This window comes from Aristolochia californica, unplaced genomic scaffold (genome assembly GCF_029961685.1).
Source record: "Aristolochia californica isolate CCGP_79_NKW_82.1479 unplaced genomic scaffold, dmAriCali1.0.hap1 SCAF_10, whole genome shotgun sequence".
Lineage (NCBI taxonomy): Eukaryota > Viridiplantae > Streptophyta > Magnoliopsida > Piperales > Aristolochiaceae > Aristolochia > Aristolochia californica.
The window spans coordinates 28,998,704-29,020,335 of NW_027181771.1; the positions used below are offsets into that span (position 1 = coordinate 28,998,704).

The 21,632-nt window shown below is 37.7% G+C and overlaps 1 protein-coding gene across 7 annotated transcripts; it reads left to right on the forward strand.

Moving 5' to 3' along the window:
• The first annotated feature begins 10,232 nt into the window (after window positions 1-10,232).
• LOC137935180 (protein HESO1-like) lies at window positions 10,233-21,389 on the forward strand. 7 transcript variants are annotated; one of them, XM_068779900.1, is made up of 11 exons: window positions 10,233-10,427; window positions 10,662-10,821; window positions 10,996-11,057; window positions 11,513-11,656; window positions 12,323-12,481; window positions 18,578-18,750; window positions 18,841-18,936; window positions 19,342-19,408; window positions 19,587-19,708; window positions 20,384-20,494; window positions 20,930-21,389. In XM_068779900.1, exons 4-11 carry the CDS (start codon window positions 11,518-11,520, stop codon window positions 21,158-21,160), a joined length of 1,098 nt encoding a protein of 365 aa, XP_068636001.1. In that variant the 5' UTR covers window positions 10,233-10,427; window positions 10,662-10,821; window positions 10,996-11,057; window positions 11,513-11,517; the 3' UTR covers window positions 21,161-21,389. The 7 variants fall into 7 exon arrangements, with proteins under 7 accessions (XP_068636001.1, XP_068635980.1, XP_068636005.1 ...); XM_068779879.1 differs by lacking the exon at window positions 10,996-11,057; XM_068779904.1 differs by lacking the exon at window positions 10,662-10,821 and having other exon boundaries at window positions 10,982-11,057.
• Window positions 21,390-21,632: the final 243 nt, after the last annotated feature.

The window sequence follows — 21,632 nt, forward strand, 5'->3', positions numbered from 1 at the left end:
ATTAAGGTTGATCGAAATGTGTTTTCTAGAGATATATTCTAAGGAGGAAGCTACAATGAATATAAATTTAGTTCGACGCACCTTATATGATCTACGATGAATATGTATCCTTATATAATATGGATATTAGAAATGAAGAGATTGCTTCAAGTACTAGTTCTATGGTTGTTTCCACAAGTCATAGGCCTTCATCAAGTTCAGGTTGGTCAAAGTTAATGAATTTTGTGAAACAAGTGGATGTAGTTAATTCACCAAGGTCAGAATTGGAAATTTATCTTGAAGCAGGTGTATATAGTTGTGAGGGAACTTCACAATATGATTTTGATGTTTTAGAATGGTGGAAGTGACTCATATAAAATTTTGGGTATTATCTAAGATTGCAGCAGACATCCGTGTAATTCTCACATCCATAATAGCTTCAAAGTCTACATTGAGTGCTGGTGGTAAAGTAATAGACTAATATCGTTCTTCCTTGGCACCAAATACAGTTCAAGCTTTGATTTGTGGCAGTGATTGGGTTCGGTCTCTTCACGGTGTAAAGAAAAATCAAAAGGTGAATTTCTTTGATTAATTATTTATTATGATATTTTTTAGTATATTTTTTAATTTTATTTATTAAAATTTTGTTTTATGATTATAGCCTGAGAAGAAGAGTGTAGAGATAATGCTACCAGCTACATGATTTTTTATGTTTTTCTCATCATGGTAATTTTAATATTTTTAACGACATTTTGTAACTAGTAGTGGAAGAGTATTTTTTTATCTGACAATAACTAATTTTATCTTTTTGTTTTTGTCATAGGTGGAGATTTTGCTCATGCAGAGATGTATATTATTTTCTAGCATGAAGAGAAACAACTATAGTTTGTAAATTTATAATGGATTTATAGTTTTTATTTGGGTGATTGTAAATTGATAGTGATATTTCATTTAATTTGGTTGTGTTTGATTATTGTATGGAGTTTATTCATTATGTTATGCAGTGTATGGAGTGTTTAGACTATTTTATGGAGTGTATGAAGTGTATAAAAAATTTCATGGAGTGTTTATGGAATGTATAGACAATTTATGGAGTGTTTATGCAGGTATTCTGTATATAGATTATGCCCAATTTTAAGTAGAGGTCATGCCGAATTTTATATAGGTATTATATACATAAATTATGCTTAATTTTAAGTAGAGGTTATGCCCAATCTTATACATGTATTATATATATAGGTTATGCCCAATTTTATGTAGAGGTCATGCCCAATTTTATGTAAAATGTATACATAATTTTATATACAATTTATTTGATATATATTTTTTGAAAAGTTTTAAATGTATGTTGAAGCTCGAAGCTCGGCTCAAACTCGATTAAAAATTTTGGGCTCGAGCTTGATAACAATTTTTGGCTTGAGACGAGGCTTAGCTCGAAGCTCGGCTCGAAATATTTAAATCAGGTTTGGCTCGAACATAGGCAGGTTCGTGCTCAGCTCGGCTAGATGCCACCCCTAATCACTGCTATATCATTTCAAATTCAGATTTTTTAAGGGTTCGATACAAACATAGAAATCGGTGATTGTGAGAAATGCCTAAGAAATGGCTATTTGTTGTTCATAGTATTATTGTTCTAAGTGTGTTTATTGAAAACAAATGTATGTTACAAAACTTTGCTTACTATGGTGCAAAAACGTTTTTTCCAAGATGGAAGATATTATAAATGATGACATTATGCTTTTGATGGCCACCTCATTAACTTGTATAGCAAAAAAATGGCTTAAGAGAGCAAGGGGAAACTAACAATTGGGGGGATGCAGGACAACTCCAAATTCATTGCAATAGAAGGTGAAACAAATAGGTCTAAATTAGTCTCATCCTCATTCCTTAACAAAATCCTAGGTCACTAGTGCATGTTGAAAAAGACTTCTCCATTCCTCAAGTTAAAGAAGATGTTTCATCACATCTCTCAGGATGGTACCCCGCTTGGACAAAACCAGTAGCTTAAGCCTTCATTTGCAGAATCATAGTGGTCCAAACGAGGTTGCACATGAGTGTTTGGCTCTTGCCTGACACTTTGCATAAGAAAAAAAGGACAACGTGTCAAAAATATAAAAAATATACACAACATGTAGGTGAACTTACCAACACGCATTCACGTTGTAAATTCACAAGCAATTCCAGTATCACTTGATTTACAGCCTCCATCGTCTTTGTGGTTATTTGTTAATCATGGATAGGTCTGTTATTTATTCAATTTTAAGACACCTTCTCATGTAGTAATATATCTTATAAGAAACCTTAAACATACAAATAGACACCAATCGGCCATTTGTACAGTAGACCAAAGAAAATAAATGACTTTGCTGGGAATCGAACCCAGATTCTCCAGTTAAACAGGTGCCTTATCCATTAGACAACAAAGTCTTCAATGGCTCTAGCTCTTCCATTACAAAATTTATGGTCCAATAGATAAACAAAATGCGAGGAGGGATTGGGTTGAAACGATCTTGCAGTTTAAGGCATACAAATAATTGTACCTTGGAGGTAATTTCTCACTATAATAATTGTATAGACATTCATCGACACAATCTGGTTTTGGCTCCATAAAGAATGCCACCTACAAATTTTGTTTTAGTTCACGGTTGGAAATATCAACCGCGTCTATGGACACGCTTTAGAAATCATGCTTTTGTATATATGATGCTTAACTTACCTCATCTTAAACTAGAATTCCAAATAAAGCATGTGCCTTATCATAATCTCACTAGCATTTGCAGTTTTGTTCTTAACAAGTACCTATGCAGCAAGTAAACATAACAGTTATATAAGCAAGCAAAATTCCTCCATGTGTATTACTCTTCATACCTAAAACACTCAATTTTTACTAATAAAAAATGTAGAGTCTAAGAATTTACTTTTTCCAAAAAAAATATACACTAACAAGTTGTTGTGTTGTTTTTCTATTCAAAATATAATCATTTTTCTTCCAACTTGGGTAGTAGAAGTTCCCCAAGATCTTCTCAATAGAATAAAAACAATGCAACTAGTATACAACTCAAGGCAACCAGTTATATATACACCTAACAACTCAAGGCAATCGGTTATATATACATCTAACACTTGAAGGCACTTGCAAAGAAAATATTCATATCTAGGCCCTGCAATAGCATCAAACACTTGTGAAAAAATTAAGTACTACAAATTGCAGCATATGAAAATCCATCGATCCTGCTTATTATCCTAACAAAAACATACACCTATCGAGAATATCAACATATGCAAAAAAATTATAAAGAAATTTTAGAAGTATTCATAAATATATAATGAAAAAACTTGTTTTCTCAAGCTTACGTAATATGCTCCCATTTCTCAGGGGCTTCCATTGGCCTCAAACCTGCACATATAATGAAAAACCAGTTAAAAGTGTAGGTCCTGCAATAGTATTAGACACTTGTGGTAAAATTAAGTATTACAAATTACAACATTTGAAAATCCACCAATCCTTTTTATTATACTATTTATTGTAAATTCAGATTGTAACATAAATAAAATAAGGATAAAATATAAGCACAAGGGCCACAATGAATAAGACAAGGACCAACAAACAAACCTAGGACATTGAGCACATGTATAATGCCACAAAATGATGGGACTTTTATGCACTAACACACTAGAAGGGAATAATGAGGCGGTGTTTAGGTTGACCAAATAATCTATTTAGTTGGAGTTGAATCAATCATGGCAATGCCTACCTAAATTTGCATTAAAAAGATGCTCCAATGGACATATTACCAATCAGGCCTATTTCTATTTTGGTGATAACCCCAAAACTATCACTTACACATATTAAGTTCCCTGTGAATGATAAAGATGAAAACTATGATTCCAAGATATATGGCTAGTGTTATGACAAGGGCAAGGTGAGTAATTTGATCATTAATTATATCATATATCAGTTTTGAAGCCTATAAATATGGTCTTTTGTCTACCATGACTGATAAAGTACCCATGATTATATTGTCACTAGGATGGACATGTATCATTGCCTTATCCACACAATACTATGCAATTATGAATGAAAAAATAATCATCATAATTCCAATAATACATATAATGGTTATCATCATAATAGTTAGTGGTGAAGAAAGTATTTCACTCATACATTCTTATATTGTATGGCCAAATAATTGTTCTTGGATGAAAGACTTTTGAGATTTCTTACCCGAATGTGGTAGGAGAAGATTGAGCACTTCTGGAGGGACATATGTTGTTGTTTCACAAAGGTGCGGCCCTTTTCATATGCTATTGTTCGTCAAAAGCAAGTAAATAACCAAATAACCAATCAACCTAGAAAAAAAGTCAACTCAAACAAGATTTTAGTTTTCACTTGTTAGAAGATGGGCTCAAGCTCACACAGCCAAAGAAGGCCCACGAGTTCATGTGTGTGGAAGATGGACCCATAAGACCAAGGAAGGCCTATACATCCAAGAGATGTGGAAGATGGGCTCAGGCCCACATAGTGATGACAAGATGGTAAATAAAAAATCATCTCATAAGAGATAGTATTAATGTATTTAGGTTAACTTTAGGGGTATAATTGTAATATTATTATTTTTATTAATCAATAAATTGAGTTTCAAGGGAAGGGTTAGGATAATAAGGTCATAACCTATTCTTCCTTTTGTTTTCTCCTAATAGTTGTCTCTCTCTTTTTTTCCATAAGCTAAATCCATGGAATCCTAAAAATCTATATGGTATCAAAACATTGATTTTCAGGATTTAAAAAATTCATCATTTTTTGCTCATATTATTACTTATTTTTTCGTCTTATTATTGTTATTTTTTTTGCTCTTGCTCGTTCCCCTGCAGCCTTATCCACAGCAGGCAACCTCCTGTTACCAGAACGGCCCGAATCAACATCAACTCTTCAGAATATTTCCATGGACTATAAGAGCTATCGGGGTCGTTAGGTACATCCGCTGCTAGTTGTGCATGCATTTGACCATCTCTGAGTTCTCTCTCAGCACGCCACCTACCAGAAGGCATGAACACCCTGTAAATCCTTCAGGGGACGGCTTCCTCCCAGAGCTTCGGAAGGGCGATGTAGAAGAGACATAAGATTCCGAGGCTCAAGCGCTTCTGACCGAATGTGGAAAGCTTCCTCTGCTATTGCTTGAACATTTCTCAGTCACTCTTGATCTCTTCTATTTACAACTTTGGTTGATCGGGACAATAGGTTTAGATTTGGAGAGAGGAGATCAACATCCGCCGAAGTATCCACCCATGGCCTGAGGTCTGATTTTGTTTCCCAGCTCCGGTCTCGCTGAAGCACGTGCCGAAAGCATTGTCTTCATTGCTCTGTAACTTACTCTATTCAGCTGGCTTGCTCGCTGCCATTGCTGCCATCGGGAGTCGTATTGAGGTTCTGAATTTGTTCGGCCAACTTCCGGTTGTCTATCCTGTCTATCTCGAGTTAACTTGCCATCTCTGTGCTGCCTTGCCATCTATTTGTGGATGAAGTTTCTGGTTGCGCTTCTGGAGGACGATGAACCAGCGCCTTACTTTATTAATGGATTTCATATTTTTCGTGACTCGTCTGATTACAACTATTACCTTCTATTGAAAGTTGTTGATGCCGCTGAAAGTTGCCCACAGAAGTTACCTTCCAGAGTGGTTGGATTACATATTCCAAAATCTTACCTTAGATGTTGCCGACGTTGTTCAAGGAACTAAATCATATTCCAAAGTTCACTTGATTGCTGGCACTAACCTCGTTGGCATTTCTTTTATTTTTGGAAGTTTGCTATGTTGTCATCCAGTTCGAGACTCCGAGGAATCTCTTTGCATCAATCTTCAGAAATTTATAACTATGATTCAGTGTCCTTCTCCTGTTGGCCTCTCTCTTGGAACGTTGTGCGGAGTTACCAGAAGAGGTTGAGTAGTTGCCCGAATTGTTCACTGCCAAATCAACATTATCGGACTTCTGAGGAAACTTAGCCAGCAACCTACTGAGTCGTCGTGATTTTCTGCCATTTTGGAAACTTACGGCTGCTACTGCCTCTTCGGAAATATTACGACAAGGATCATTCTGCTGGAACAGTTGATCCTTCATTGGCATTTTTTCCTTCTTTGGCGTCGCCTCTCTGGTTCACATTGGTCTTGTTGTTCGGAAACGGATATACTATAGGCGAATTAAAATTTGCCAAGTTAGGTAACTAGGTTTAATTGAGCATCTGCCAAGACTCGGACCGGACTCGCCCGAGTCAAGCCAGCGAACCAGCGACACAAGGATCAAGTGGTTTTGTTCCAACCGAGTCAACTCTGACCAACTCGGACTGATTCAACCCGATCTAGATCAACTCGGTCTGGGTCATCTTGACTCAACCCAACTCACTTGCTTATTGCCTCTATTATATGGGTCTTGATCCCTAGTTTTATTTCTATTTCTTCTGTGACTCGGCTATATTGATCTGATACCCGACTCGACTCGACTCGGTTTCCTCGTCTCCGACTGGATTATTATTTTGAAGTATTGGTAGTTTATTCCTTTAGTCAAGATATTATTTGGTACACAATCTTTTGATAGACTTGCAACAGATAATTTTATGGGTAAAATTTTTCATTAGTAGGTACGTGTTATTGGGCCTAGACCCATTTTAGCTGTTATTTAGCTGTTACTATTGTCTCTTTTTCCTGAGACATTGTTATTGAAGGACTTCTCAGTTGCTGATTGTTGTCAGCATTGGTTATTCTAATGAAGAAAAAAAGCACATGGTGGCCCTAGAATATTATTTTCTGGGTAATTACCTGTTACCCCCCTTAATTAATATTTATTACTCCTACCATTTGAGAGTCGGTGTCCCGTGAAGGGATACGATGATGGAGGGATTTTATTACACTTCTGAGCACTGTGTACAGACTCATTACCTACAGAAGTGCCCTACATCCAACATGAGTTATGACTGGAGTATGGATCGATGTCATACGACTTAGAATGATTTTACTCACTTATCTTATGCCAGTTGGGCCTTATGGAGGAAACCATAAGGGGGAGTGTTGGAAGATATGGAGGATTACCATTTTATACGAGAAGATCCTATATACCATTTACAGCAAGTTGAGAGTTCATGATGTTCTTTCACCCCTATCTTGAGGGGGAGTATTGGAAGATGGGTCCAAGTCCACAAGACCAAAAAAGACCCACAAGTCCATGTGTGTGGAAGATGTGCCCAAGCCCATAAGACCAAAGAAGGCCCACACATATAAGAGACGTGGAAGATGGGTTCAAGGCCCAAAGACTAAGGAGAAGGCCCATAAGCCCACATAGTGAGGGCAAGATGGTAAATAAAGAGTCATCTCATAAGAGAAGACATTGATATAATTAGGTTAAATTCTAGGGGCATAATTGTAATATTATAGTTTCATGGAAGGGTTAGGACAATAAATTCATAACCTCCTCTTCCTCCAATTTTCTCTTAATAGGTGTTTTTTTTTCCATGAGTTAAATCCATAGAGTCTTGAAAATGAATATCACTCAGGGAGGATTAGTCCACAATGAACTTGAAATAAAGTTAAAATTTCAATTCATCTTAAATGAATTAATTCTACTTCAACTCATCCTTGGGTGTTAGTGTAGACGAGTTCAAGTGCATTGGAAAACAGATTCCAGTGTTAGTGCCCCAAATGAAAAATATGATATAAACAAGAGAATGAGTAACTTTTTATAATATACTTAAATATAACATATACCTAACCAGATAATTAACCAAAATAAACACAGTTACTACACTTATAAGTGATTTAATGAGTAGTATTAAAATATATTCATAAACTAATTAATGAAAGACTATATTATATTACTTAATGACTATAGTTTATTATAAATTAATATAATAATTATGTGTGACTAGAATAAATAAATAAAAAATAAAAAAATAAAAAAATAAAAATATTATTTTATGAATGACATAATATATTTTTTCACATATTATTAATTAATAATATATTGCCACAAAATTTAAAACTACTGGTTTAATTAATTATAGCAATGGGATAATTAAAGAAAAATAATTTATCAAATGTTTACTTTAACAATATTTTAATTACAACTATTAAATCACTAATTCAATACAATAGTTATAAATGAATATACTGAATAAATAAAAATATTTATTTTATAAATAACAAAATATGGATAATGGAGTTATGATGCGGTTTAATTTTTCCTAACTTAGGAAAAATTAAACCAGCAACGTCGGAGAGGAAGGCCGAGGGAGAGGGAGAACAGAGGGATATGAGGGAGAAATTTTCGTTTGGGGGGAGGTAAAAACACGTCCCACACGCGATTCATGTGGATGATTCACAAAATAGGTATGAAACATGATTCCCCTGTTTTTACCTGAGATCATTACTTGACGTGATTCAAATGAAGATGAGATCATTTAGGACTAACGGCCTAATCGAATGAACGGAGTAATGCGGGAGTAATTCGTGTCTGACTAAGTAGCAAATTCTCTGGTTGACATTGGAAAAGTATTAGCACGTAAAATAATTCAGTAATTGCATCTTCCGTTATACGTATAATCAAATAGTAGAGTCAAAATTAAATCTCCGAGAAAACTACTCCAATCTCAAATTATATGATATTATAGCTAAGAAAACAAAACATAATTGGACATTATAGGAGACATATATGAAAAAAAATACTCCACATAAGAGATGAAATAAATCGTCATATACCAAAATTACCTTAATATCTCGATGAATTAAAGCTACACCATGTATATATTCTACTGCATATGACTTCAGTTGCATAAAATCTAGCACCAGCCTTTAAAAGATGCCCTTTCTACCGTCAAAGAAAATTTTTTTAATGATGATCAAGATAGATGCCACCTCGAGAAAGGAAATGTAAGTTCATTTGCATGCAATGGATACCCTGGTTATTTGATGAAAAAGCTCTCCACCTTCACATAATTCCAGGGCCATATCTTGAATGAAATAGTGAGCAAGACAAGCAAGGCAATCAATTCAATTTGGGAAAATAGTCAGCAATCTCTACACTACAACTTTAGAATGGAAAATGATGGATTCTAAGGCTCATTCAGGTTTCCCTTTCGGAACATCTGTTAAAGACAACATATTAATGGCGACTTCAAATATGAATGTAGGGTCTACTGAACCCAGGAAAGGCTCCAGATGTGAAACCACATTAGAAACACACACAAACCTCTCTGCACAGTCCGAGGTTCTTACTCGTAGAGAGCTTCTGATAGACCTCCACAACACCTGAAGCCACAATTTTCATTGCATAAACGATAGGAAAAACCGTGTCCTAAAACTCTCTATCGGAAGAACCAAAGACCTTGCCATTGAAGTATTTCCTCGTCTTCCGAACAAAGTCTACAATATAAGCAACCCAATTCGATTTTATAGCTAAAGAATTTTCACTATCTATAACCTTATCAACTGCCAACCTGCTCATTCTTTTCGAATCAAACTTCTGAAACAACCTCCCAACCGATTCAAACACAACTTTGGAGATAGAATCGGATCGATCCCACATATTCTGCCGTATGCATTTTCTAAAATTTGTAAATCGATCCAGCAAAATAGAATTACGAGACCATCTGTGGGGAGCATGGAATCGAGGGTTTCAGTGACGGAGAAGCGGAGATCACCACTAGGAGAGTTAAAAGCAGTTGTAAAGGAAGAGGAACAGGCGAGGAAGAGGCAAAGGCAAAGGCAAAGGCTTCACAAGGCGAAGGGTGGGAGGGGTATTTATTTATAAAGAAGTCTCGTTCATATGATCAATGAAAGGTATTTATTTGAGAGGTTTTAACTTTTCTATTTTAATACATCTCAACCTTTCTGTCATTAACAACAAGAAACACTGCCAATGTTTAGTAAAGAGAATCCATATTTGGCCGGGTTGATGTAGACAACCCAAGTTAGGCCAAATTCAAGGTGACCCATCTCAACCTAGTTACCTCTATTCTGTCTCTTTTTATAGGTGTCGTCTTTGATGTCCCATGAAATATCCTAATTACCCCCAGTCTCCGTTCTTTGGTCGATTTCTCTTTTTTAGAGCTCGACAGTTGACGTCTCTTGAAGGCAGGGCCAAAACCGTAAATACTTCCCAAACTGAGGCCCTGATTCGTAGACATAATTACTTTTCGCGTCTTCCCGCTTCTCGTATTCGACGTCCAAATACGAAATGTCAGTGGTCATACTCAGGAGCAGAACAAAAACCTTCTCCATTAAGCAAACTGCTCTTTCCACCCAACTTCGATCGTCCCCCTTTTTGACTTTTAGTCTTCCGGCCGTACGATTCCTTTGCCTTTTCCTGAGATCTAAACCTCGCTGTAGACGATGTAGTCTCCGAGAAGACTGAAGTCTTTGCGTGCCTCTGTTGATCGTGAAGATAGTGTTCTTGTGAGCATCTGGTGATCATCTCCTCCGCTCTCATATTTGAAATCTACCATGACATACTCCCTGTATGATTTTAAATTTTTGATTTTCTTTCCTTGATTATGGATAGTCTTACAATTCTGAACTAGATCACTGAAAGGTGCCGGGAGTTCATTTCGTTTTTCACTCTTTAATTTCATACTTGTGTCTTCATCGAATTGTTGTTTCTTGCTTTGTAACTTCAATTTCTCTTTTCGTTTTTTCTCAAGGTCGCTTGATTTTTTAGTTTTAGTTTTTAACATGGCGTGAGTAGCCAGCAGTGTCATCGGATGTTTGTTGGATGATTATAACAAACTCTTCAATGGAAATCAAGTGCATGATACAATGAAGCCTTGCATCTGCTAGCATGGAACTCTCTAGTTAACTCCGGTACTTTTTCTTGCTTTTTGTAGGAAATGCCATTAATTGTTTCGCTGTGAGCTTCAAGTTGTCTTTTTTATATCAAATACGTATATGTGCCATATATACATGTGCTAAGTCAAGCTCGTGTGAATGACCTTGCAATAGATTTTAATGTTGCTCTCAAAAGTCAACCTTTTGCAGGACCATCTGCAACATATATGTCAAATGACACAATGTTCTTAAATTTTGGAAAACAATCGGTGGTATGTTTCTCAGCATAACAATTTGGGGTCCAGTAATCTATAAATTTCTTGTGCAAAGCTCCTAGGAGAATGTGAGCAATTCTTAAAAGCTTGGTTTAAACTTTTTTATCCTAAACTGTGATTTTCTGCATCTGTCTTAGGTTGCTCATAATCTCAGATACTTGATCTTCTGGTTTCTTGAGTAAATCGCAGCTAGAGAACACACTGGCTTTAACACTCTTGATTAAGATGTTGGTTTACTTAAAAAGTTCTTGTAGTGTATGAAGTGTTAGTAATGACATTGCTCTAGCACCTGCTTTTTTATTCTTAGTTCCCTGTTGTGGATGTGAATCATAACTGGTTCTAAACAAATGCGTGTCTAGTACCATATTGAATTATGTTGTTTCAAACTCAAGTTTTTTGCTATTTCCAATGATTATTTTGTAATCATTTTATGTTGAGCTTATACTTGGCAGGTGTCATGGCTGGTTCATCTGTCTTGGAGTCGGCTCTTCAAGAAATACTTATTGTAGTCAAACCTTCAGAGGATGATCGATTGACACGGTTGAATGTCATCAATAAGTTGAAAATAATAGTTCAAACTGTCAAAGGTTTGAGAGGTATCTGTCTGAGAACTGTTTAAAGTGAATTTTTTTTTTCTGGATTGTGTGTGAATCTCTATCATATTAAAAGCCTTCAAATGTTATTTCAGATTATCAATTAGCAAAAACCAAAATAGTGGTCTAAATAAAAAAAAATTAAAAATTATTTCCTGCATTTGTTAGACCTTGTGATCCAAGTTTTTGACATCAGTGACATTATAGAAAAAGGTATTTCAAATCAATGACTTTAAACGATGCATTGCAATCATGGCCTTAGACAATGCATTGTGATCATCTTTTAAAATAAAAGTTATAAGTTCTTAAATAGGTATCACATCTAACTTGTAATTGGTTCTTTGAAGCCTTGTGTTAGGTACTGATAGACTCCATATTGGTGATGTTTGAAGGTTTATATTTTTTTTAAATGTTTCAAAGGCCTTTCGCATTAGATCACCAAGATCAAGCATGCCCTAAGAGATTTGAACATATAAATGCCCTGCCATTTATCTCCCAATATACATATTAAACATGCAGAACAAAATGATGTAGTTCTCAGGAACAACTGCCAATTCTTTTATCAACGTTTATTATATCACCATAGCTGTTGCTTGAAATTTTAACTTCTTTTTGTATGCTTCTTAGAGATTGATTTCATATGTTTGAAAATACTAACAATGTTAACAGGTGCTACTGTTGAACCATATGGATCGTTCATTTCTAATCTCTACTCTAAATGGGGAGATTTAGATATTACTGTCGAGCCATTGAGCACCTCTTCATCAGTTGGGAGAAGGCGCAAGCAGTATTTACTATGGAACATAATGAGAGCACTGAAAATCAGAGGTAGTTTTTCATCACCACTTAGCTTCATTAATCCTTAACTTTGATCTACAAAGCTGTGTTTTCAAAACAGAACCGGCCATCAAACCGTAGGCATTGTGACGCCGGACAGGATAGCGATTATCCTGCAGACGATTCCACCGGTAATCTACAGGGAAAATTTGCAAGAGGTCGCCCTAAAAACACAGAGAAACCTCTCTGATTTTCGATTCTCAATATCTCAAAATCAATAATAATCCTCCCTGTTCACATAACAGAGATTTAACAAAGCTCAACGCCTCTGACAAGCCCGGACTGCAGCTCAAAAAAATAAACAAACCCAAACCCTAAAAAATCTGGTCCAGTTTGGGTTCAGGAAAAAGGTCCAACTACGGATCCGACTAAAGATCCGACTACGGATCTGACTACTTACCCGCTTTACGCTGATCGGTCAACTTGAGGTATTTCAAAGCCAACAACGTGCTATCTGACAATTCAACATCATTTGGCTCGGTGTCTCCTGCATCAGTCGCCTCGGGTTGGAAAGAACTCGCCCTCGAGTTCACAATAGCTTCATCGGAATCCATAAAACAAGGACTCAAGTGTTTGACATTAAAGACATCAGAAGTTCTCAAATGACTGGGGAGGCGCAATTTGTAGGCGTTATCATTGAGCCGCTGCAGGACCTCACAGAGGCCAATCTTCCGCGCCTTAAATTTAGTATACTTGCCAACAGGAAAACGATCACGAAGTAAAACTGCCCAAACAAAATCACCAACATCAAAAAGTACCTGACGACGACGACTGTCGGCCTTAACCTTGTACTTGGCAGTACTCTTGTGAATGGCCAGCTTCGCCTGCTTAGGCGGCAGTCCAGGAGGAAGATACTCCTCGACGTCTCCATGCTCTATCTCTACTAAAAACCTGGACAGTGAAAGCAGGTTAGTAGTACCGGCTATCGGAGTAGGAGTGGGTCTTTCCCGACGAGGTGCCAACACGATCTTCTGGCCCTTGATGCTAAGGGAATAGGTATTCTTCCGCCCATCATGAGTAACATTATGATCATATTGCCAAGGGCGGCCTAACAAGACATGACAAACATCCATAGAGACAACATCACACCAAGCATTATCAAAATATTTCATACCGATGGAAAAAGATACGAGGCATCGCCTATCGACTGTTACCTCGTTGCCTTTAGTCAGCCATGCCAACTTGTAAGATTTGGGATGACGATCTGTCTTCAACTGCAATTTCTGGACAGTCTCTTCTGACATAACATTCTCACAACTACCATTGTCAATGATCATCTTGCAGACTGTATCTGCGACTGTGCAGGTCGTCTGAAAAATATTGGTCCGCAGCCAATCATCCCCTGAATCCCCCTTGGGAGTCAACGGACTCTTACGAACAACCAGAGTTTCATGACCATCACCATACAACACATCTCCATCCTCATCGTCATCATACACAGGCTCACCAATTTGCTCATTTTCATCTACCACGTTTTCTTCAATCAAAATATTTTTGCCCTTCTGACTAGCAGGTTTCCTACACTCAGTGGCCTTATGGCCCTGCTCACCACATCGGAAACATCTAATACGTGAGTTAGAAGTACCTTGTATAGGTTGTTGGGCAGGAACGGATTCTGGAGGACGAGCTGGTGGGTTGCTTGGATCCCTTCTGATCATGGGCCTTCTGTTCTACTGTTTTTCCACAGCCAATGCACACTGGTATGCTTCAGAAACGGTCCACATCGAGTAAAGACTGAGGACATCCTGCAGGGGCTGGCGTAACCCCCCCAAATACCGTGCCACCATCTGCTCTTCCGTCTCGGATAAATCATTCCGGGCGATCAATTGATAGAACTCCTCTGTGTAATCATCCACCGATCTCATGCCTTTCCTCAACAAATGAAGTCGTTGAAACAAGGTTTGAGTGTAGCTGAAAGGAAGGAAGTGACCCTTCATCTACTTCTTCATCTTCTCCCAATCAGTGATCTTGGCCTTACCCCTGCCGGTCTCATGATCGCCTCAACTGCTCCCACCACGCAGATGCTCTGCCCTTGAGTTTGATGGCAACCAGTTTCACCTTGACACGACCTGGGACTTCCTTACACTCGAAGATACGATCGATTTCATGCAACCAATCGACGAATCCTTCGGCTTGTAACGTACCAGAAAACTCGGGTAATGTCACTCGGAAACCGAGATCTCCAGATCGATCCCCCCGACGGCGGTGCTCCCAGACTCGAGCATGATTGTGATATGGGTTTTCAAAACTGGCATCGGAATCACGATCGTCCCTCTCACGATCACCGAAATTCTGCGTTGTCATACGTTGAGTTAACTCCGCGACTTGTCGCTGTAAATCTTCAATCATCACATTTTGAAGATTACAATCACGGTGTGGGGCTTCCTCGTTTGGACCCGGCCTGCGACGACCACCAGCCATGTAAACTAGCGAAATTTCACCCCAGGAAGGCGTTGCGGCGCTGGTATAACAGCAGAGATGTGTCGCCCGTTTCCCCGATTCAAAATTTGAGAAAAAACAAGATTTCCCCCAAATAAAAAAAAGTTGATGCTGGCGAAATCCCCCGAAATCGGAATTTCTAAGCCCCTGTTTTCGAAATCGAGACTTCTCCGGTGGCCCTCTCCGGCCATCATCTCCGGCAGCCCGTCACCTCCCGTGACTCTTGCGTCTCGCGCGAGGTTCTCCTTTCTCGAACGAACCCCTGTTTTTCGTCAGTCCCGAACTCCTTCTGTTCGGCCAGCTCCGTCAACGGCAGTTCCGGCCACGGTGACGGCAACGTCGTACGACAGTTCTGACAGTGACGACGTCGATCTCGAGCCCTCTCCCTGCCGAATCCCTATCTTCCGGCAACAGTCACAAACAGCTGCTCTGTTCGGTCAAGTGTCGAGGTCTGCTCAGTCGAGTCCCGAGTTTTTCCGGCAGCAGCGTCGAACGGTAGCTCCAGTGACGGCGATGGCGACGGCGTCGTCTTCGTCGATTCTAACTGCTTCTCGCTGCAGCGTATCTTGTGAGACATAGCTTCTTCCCCAGCCTGAAGCTTTGATACCAACTGACGCCGGACAGGATAGCAATTATCCTGCAGACGATTCCACCGGTAATCTACGGGGAAAATTTGCAAGAGGTCCCCCTAAAAACACAGAGAAACCTCTCTGATTTTCGATTCTCAATATCTCAAAATCAATAATAATCCTCCCTGTTCACATAACAGAGATTTAACAAAGCTCAACGCCCCCGACAAGCCCGGGCTGCAGCTCAAAAAAATAAACAAACCCAAACCCTAAAAAATCTGGTCCAACCCAGGTTCAAGAAAAAGGTCCAACTACGGATCCGACTACTTACCCGCTTTACGCTGATCGGTCAACTTGAGGTATTTCAAAGCCAACAACGTGCTATCTGACAATTCAGCATCATTTGGCTCGGTGTCTCCTGCATCACATTGCTGGTTCCAGTCTAACTGGCCCAGATAGACCAGGTTCAACCTGTGCTTGGGCAAAAATGGGACCCTGCCCCTATGTTTATTGAACAGAAAACAGTGGTTTGGCAGGCTGGTTAGTGATTAAACATTCACCAAGACCTGTTATAGGTCAATCCTTTGAATCCTTCCCCCAGCACAAAATATAAAATATTTTCCCCTTATCTATTGACCTAATAGGTCAAACCGTTCTGGTTTACTGGTTGAACTGGTTCAGCCAGCTGGTTTCTTTTGTTTTACTTGAAATTGTTTATTCCCTTACTGCAAAGGACTGCAGTTCTGGTTCAGCTCAGTTGAGCCAACCAGTCCGGGCCCCTGGCTCAACCGCGCGCCCCCCCCCCCCCCCCCCCCCCCCCCCCAACTCAGTGAGTCCTTACATGGTTCTAATAACATTAGTTCAGAAACCTTGGTTCATTGTTATATTCTCCCCCCTTTCTACTAAAGTTTACTGCTTGAGAATTAGATTTGGGTGATTTTAAGTTGCTGTACTTCTTTATCTTAAGTGAAGGGTACTTCTGTAATTTACTAAATGAAGCTATATTGTAAACAAACTTTAAGGCATCGTGGATCACATATCTTGACAACTTCCTTCTTTTGGAATATCCTCTTTCTTGTTATTTCTTTCTCTTCTTCTTCATATTCATCTGTCGTCGTTTTGCGATCTTCAGTCTTGTACTTGCTGCAGTATATAAATCTTTCGCTCTCTTTTTGGTTTATCAATTTGCCTTCAAGGAGAGCTTTTTCAAAGAAACTGAAGGAATGAGACCTTATGATTCAAACATATATGATTATAGTGAAAATCAGCAAGAATCTGTAATAATCTAATTTCACATGATATCTATAATGAAACATTTTTCGTAAAGTGACCATCTACTTTCTGTTAGCAGTTGCTGTTGTTAGTCTAATATTTAAATACATGGTGATACTGTCTTGACAACTATAGCAGAAGGTTAGTGGATTCTAGTTGATCAGAAGATTATGCAATCTTTTCGTGGATCACATTTCTCAAGTCATCTTTCATAAATGCATTCTGACTTTGGCCTTCCAAATGTTGAATTCACAGACAGCTCTTTATGGCTTTCTTTTGACCTTTAATGTTGCTGTTGATTTGTTCATAAGAATGAGGTCACTCTGTGATCTACTGGGGCACTGCTTGCTGATGCCAGCTGCTAGGTTTAGACTACTTACACAGGATCTCTCTTTTTGTGCGACTATGATCATTTTGCAGTTCATGCAGCTGCTGGCATTAGAAATGGTAGTGGGATGTAGCCTGGTAAAGGGTGAGTGCAGAAGAAAGTATTTTGTAATGGGAAAAGTGGCAAGGCATAAGAAAAGCAGAGATTGCAATTGGTTGTGTTTTTCTCCTTTACTAAATTTAGTATATTAAAAAACAGAGATTGCAATTGATTGTGTTTTTCTAGTATGTGGTTAAGTAATGGGCATGACTAGCAGCTGCTTTGAAGCTCCTTTTAGTGAAAAAACACATCAGGTGTCTTTTCTTGAGAATCTCAAAACATGTGTTTTTTTATAATGTTGGAAAATTTTAGAAGTTTTCCTTTACAATTTCCACTACTGTATAGCTGCTAAAGAATGTTTCAAACTTGTATCTATTGTTAGCAATAGAACTGAGAAACTGTGCCTTATGTTAGGGCTATGCAAATTAAGTGTTCAATGCATTATATTTTCTCACCCTAGCTGGCATGTACTCAAAATCCGAATACCCCCTAGCAATGCTTGCTTACTATAGTTGCTGGTTTTCTATCCCTTTTTTTCTGTTTGAATTTCTACTTAAATAAGCTAACAGCTCCATAAGTAGTTTATTCAACATAAAAGCAATCTATTTCACGTAATACAGTTTCTTGATAGGAGTGTAGTTTTGTTCAAGGTCATGTGTCATTGACTGCAGCCTCTGAATCTGACTTAACAGCTTGCAGCTTACTATTGTTCTTTAAAATTTTTCATTGTTGTACTATGTACTAAATAACTAAAACAAATTCTTCTGGCATATCATTTGACATGTTTCTGATTTTCAGATTTTCTTACATAGGCTAGGATCCAGTGAAGGTTTATTAAGCTTCATTTTCACCAACAATTTTTATTTGATTTCTTTCTTTTTAGTATGTGAATAGCATGGTCATTCTCCATGTCGAGAAACATATTTGGGGGTATTATGGTCGTTTGTCACTAAGGGCATAGTGTGAATAGTCCCTCTCACTTATCTGGTTTCTTAGTATCAGAGCGTTGTGTTTGATTTATCTTTATATATCCAGAATAGGTTAAGTTATAAGTTTTGGTAAGAAGGGCAATCTTATCATTGTTCTTTACTTTTCTTTAGTTAAAAGATATGTAGGGACAAAAGGGGTTGAGCGCAACCGCTGGTTCGGTCTCTTTTAGTTCTGTGGGCACTGTTGTCATTATTCTCTGTTTTACTTAAGCAAAAGATATTAGGGGACAAATAGGTTGAGCCTGACCTCTCATTCAATCTCTCCTAGTTCTGCGACAACTCTGTTATTTATCTCTTCTTTTGCCTCGTAAATCTTCAAATTTAACTCTATTTATTAATTAATTTCTTCCATGGTTTAAATGGTTGAAATTCTTCCTGTTCTTCTCTGCAGGTGTACGCAAGTTGGAATTCATTCCAAGGGCGAGGGTTCCTATTTTAAAATTTGTGAGCAGTCAAAGCATTTCATGTGACATCTCAATTGATAATCTTCTATGTCAAATCAAATCCAAATACTTTTTGTGGATAAGTGATATAGATGAACGGTTCCATGATATGGTTTTGTTGGTCAGTTGTGTACTTGTTTATCTACCAATCGTATCAGTAACCTGATTTCTTGTAGGTGAAGGATATTTTTCACACGATTTTCATATGTAGGTCAAGGAATGGGCGAAGGCACAAGGCATAAATGACCCCAAAAATGGCACATTTAATTCATATTCACTTACTTTACTTGTTATCTTTCATTTCCAGGTAAATTCTGTAATATTCTGTTTATAAGGGTTATGAAACATTAAGAAATTCTTCTTCCATTTGGGCCAAAGCATGTACTTTGTCATTGAGGATGTTTACACCTTGATCACTATATTATGAATTGATGGTGTTGTGTTGTCTATCGGGAGAATAATGATTCCATCTCATAAGTAGTATGAACACTGCCACTGACTAATGTAAGAATCAGTAAGTCAAATGGGGTGAAGAAGTCTCTGAAACATCCCATTCTTTTACTGATTTAGTTCCAGTTGCATCCTAGGTTTCTTGTTCTTGAAAGTTTGATGTAGCTTTCTGAAATATTTAAGTCTTTTTTTGGTTTTAAAGCTAATAAGTGTAGTTACATGAGGTATGTTACTGAGAAGTTCCTGTGCCTGTTGATTGCAGACATGCGAGCCATCAATATTACCTCCTCTGATGAGCATCTTTGATGGAAATATTGCCGATCTTATCGGTACATAGCATTTACAAGATTCAGTAATTGATGGGAGTGCCTAAATGCTTGTCTATTCTCTCATTGACTCAATAACAAGAATTTATGGAGGCTTCAATTGTGGAGTTAATCTGAGTTTTGTTTATGAGGTGGAGTAGTTTCTAAGAAGTGCTGAGTGTCTGTAGTTATATCTTTGTAGGAATGCGGTCACATGCTTCAATCGAAACTACTTGTGCTGAAAACATAGCAAGGTTCAAACGTGAAAGATACAGAAGAAATCAAAGCACACTGTCTGAACTGTTTGTTTCATTCTTTGAGAAGGTAATTGTTGTGTCACGTACTCTAAATATTGCTGGTTATAGAAATGGTTCCTTTGTAATGTTTAAATGTCTTTGAAAGTCTGATAGATTCCTGCAGATACTGAAATCTGGTAATGGTTTAGTCGTAATCCAGACGAAGGAAAAGCAAAAGAAAAGAAAAGAAATATGAGTGGAAATGTCTATGGAGAGAGGTAGTGAGAGGTCACGCGGATTTTTATTTATTCTACAAACATTGTACAAGACCAAAATACTCCATGACTTGCATGAATGAGTTATTTATATCATATATTTCAACAGATGTGGGTTGTATCTGTGTTTCTATCAGGGTATATTGCATATCATCTTCCTAGAATCTGAAATGGAGAATTGATCTAAACAATACCAACATAATTAGGAAGGCACTGTGATGATGATAATGTGCAATTTTTCTCTGGTATTCCAATGTTTTTTAATTTTTCAGCATTGAATATTTTCCAGTACAAAGTGTGATTGGCTCGTTGTACCTAGGAGTATACTAGTGGATACCACCAAATATGTATTACCTTGTAATTTAACCGGCACATTTAAAAATGTGTATGATTTGGGTTACTCTTTGAATTTGTGTTGAATGATTGAAGTTTTTATTGAAATCTCACTGTCTTTCCAAAACTTTTCTTTTATGCTCTCTGTCTTACAGTTCTCCAAGATTAAGACAAAATCAGCAGAACATTTTATTTGTACATATACTGGAAATTGGGAACTCAAACAGAGTCAATCCAGATGGATGATGACGTCCTCTCCAATACTTGTAAGGCATTTAGTTATGTGCACTTCCTGGAACTTATCTAATCTTTTTCTATGATGATTATGTTTTCTTTCCTTTTAAGCGAGATACAAGGTAAATAGACAAATTAACCTCATTGATCATACAAGGTAAATAGTCTTTCAAACCAGGATTGCAGAAAAAGGAAACTGGAGTTTTGTAAAAATTATATGGTGCTAATTTATTATTTGAATTTAGTTGTCCAGGTTGGCTCAAGGATTGAGGTTCCGAAATATTATTAACCTCATTATTTGGTAACTGAACTAGGTGTTTGGACTCTTGATACGTTGATAATGACATTCAGTATATATTAATTTGGAAACTTGTTACTAATTTAATATTTTTATACATAAGAACCTATGTAACGTTTTGACTTTTGAATTGTAATGTTTATGCCTACTTCACATTTGTTGGTTGCAGATCGAGGATCCATTTGAGCAGACAGAGAATGCTGCAAGATCTGTTGGTATAATTGAATATTGCAAGATTGCTAAAACTTTTCAGGAGACCCACGATAAACTTTCATCTGTATTATCGAAGAACTCTTTGATTCCCATTCTGGTGAGGCCAGAAATTTGTCGACTGCTTGGAGAAAGAGCTCCACAACGTGATCTGTCACCTTTACAACTTCTGCAAGACGTTAACGTATAGCCCTCCATCTTCATCAGTGAGCGCTAACAGGGAGACGCAAATGTGGGGGTGAAGGTACATTTGATCAGTGATCAGCTGTTATTTGCGACAATTAATATCTAGTTCAAATTCAGCTGGAGTAGTCTGATAGCTTCGGTTGTTCTGGGAAGCCAAGATATCTGTACTTCAAATTCAACTGCTGTACCCTTCTTTGGTGGCATAAGAATCCTTCGTGTAGCAATCAGTATTACATCCTAGCACAACATATAAGCATTAAACAAAGGGAAATCATAATACCAGTTCAGACCATAGATATAACCCTGAAGGAAACCAGTAAAGGGCGACCAATTTCTAAACAGATGTGCATTGTACCCCAACATCATCGAAAATGATGTTTACAACACTCCTACAAAAAGTGGAGCTCACCTTGCCACTAAACTTCTTCTCTAGTTCTCGCACGAGCCTCACATGAATCTTTCGGAAAACTTTCCTC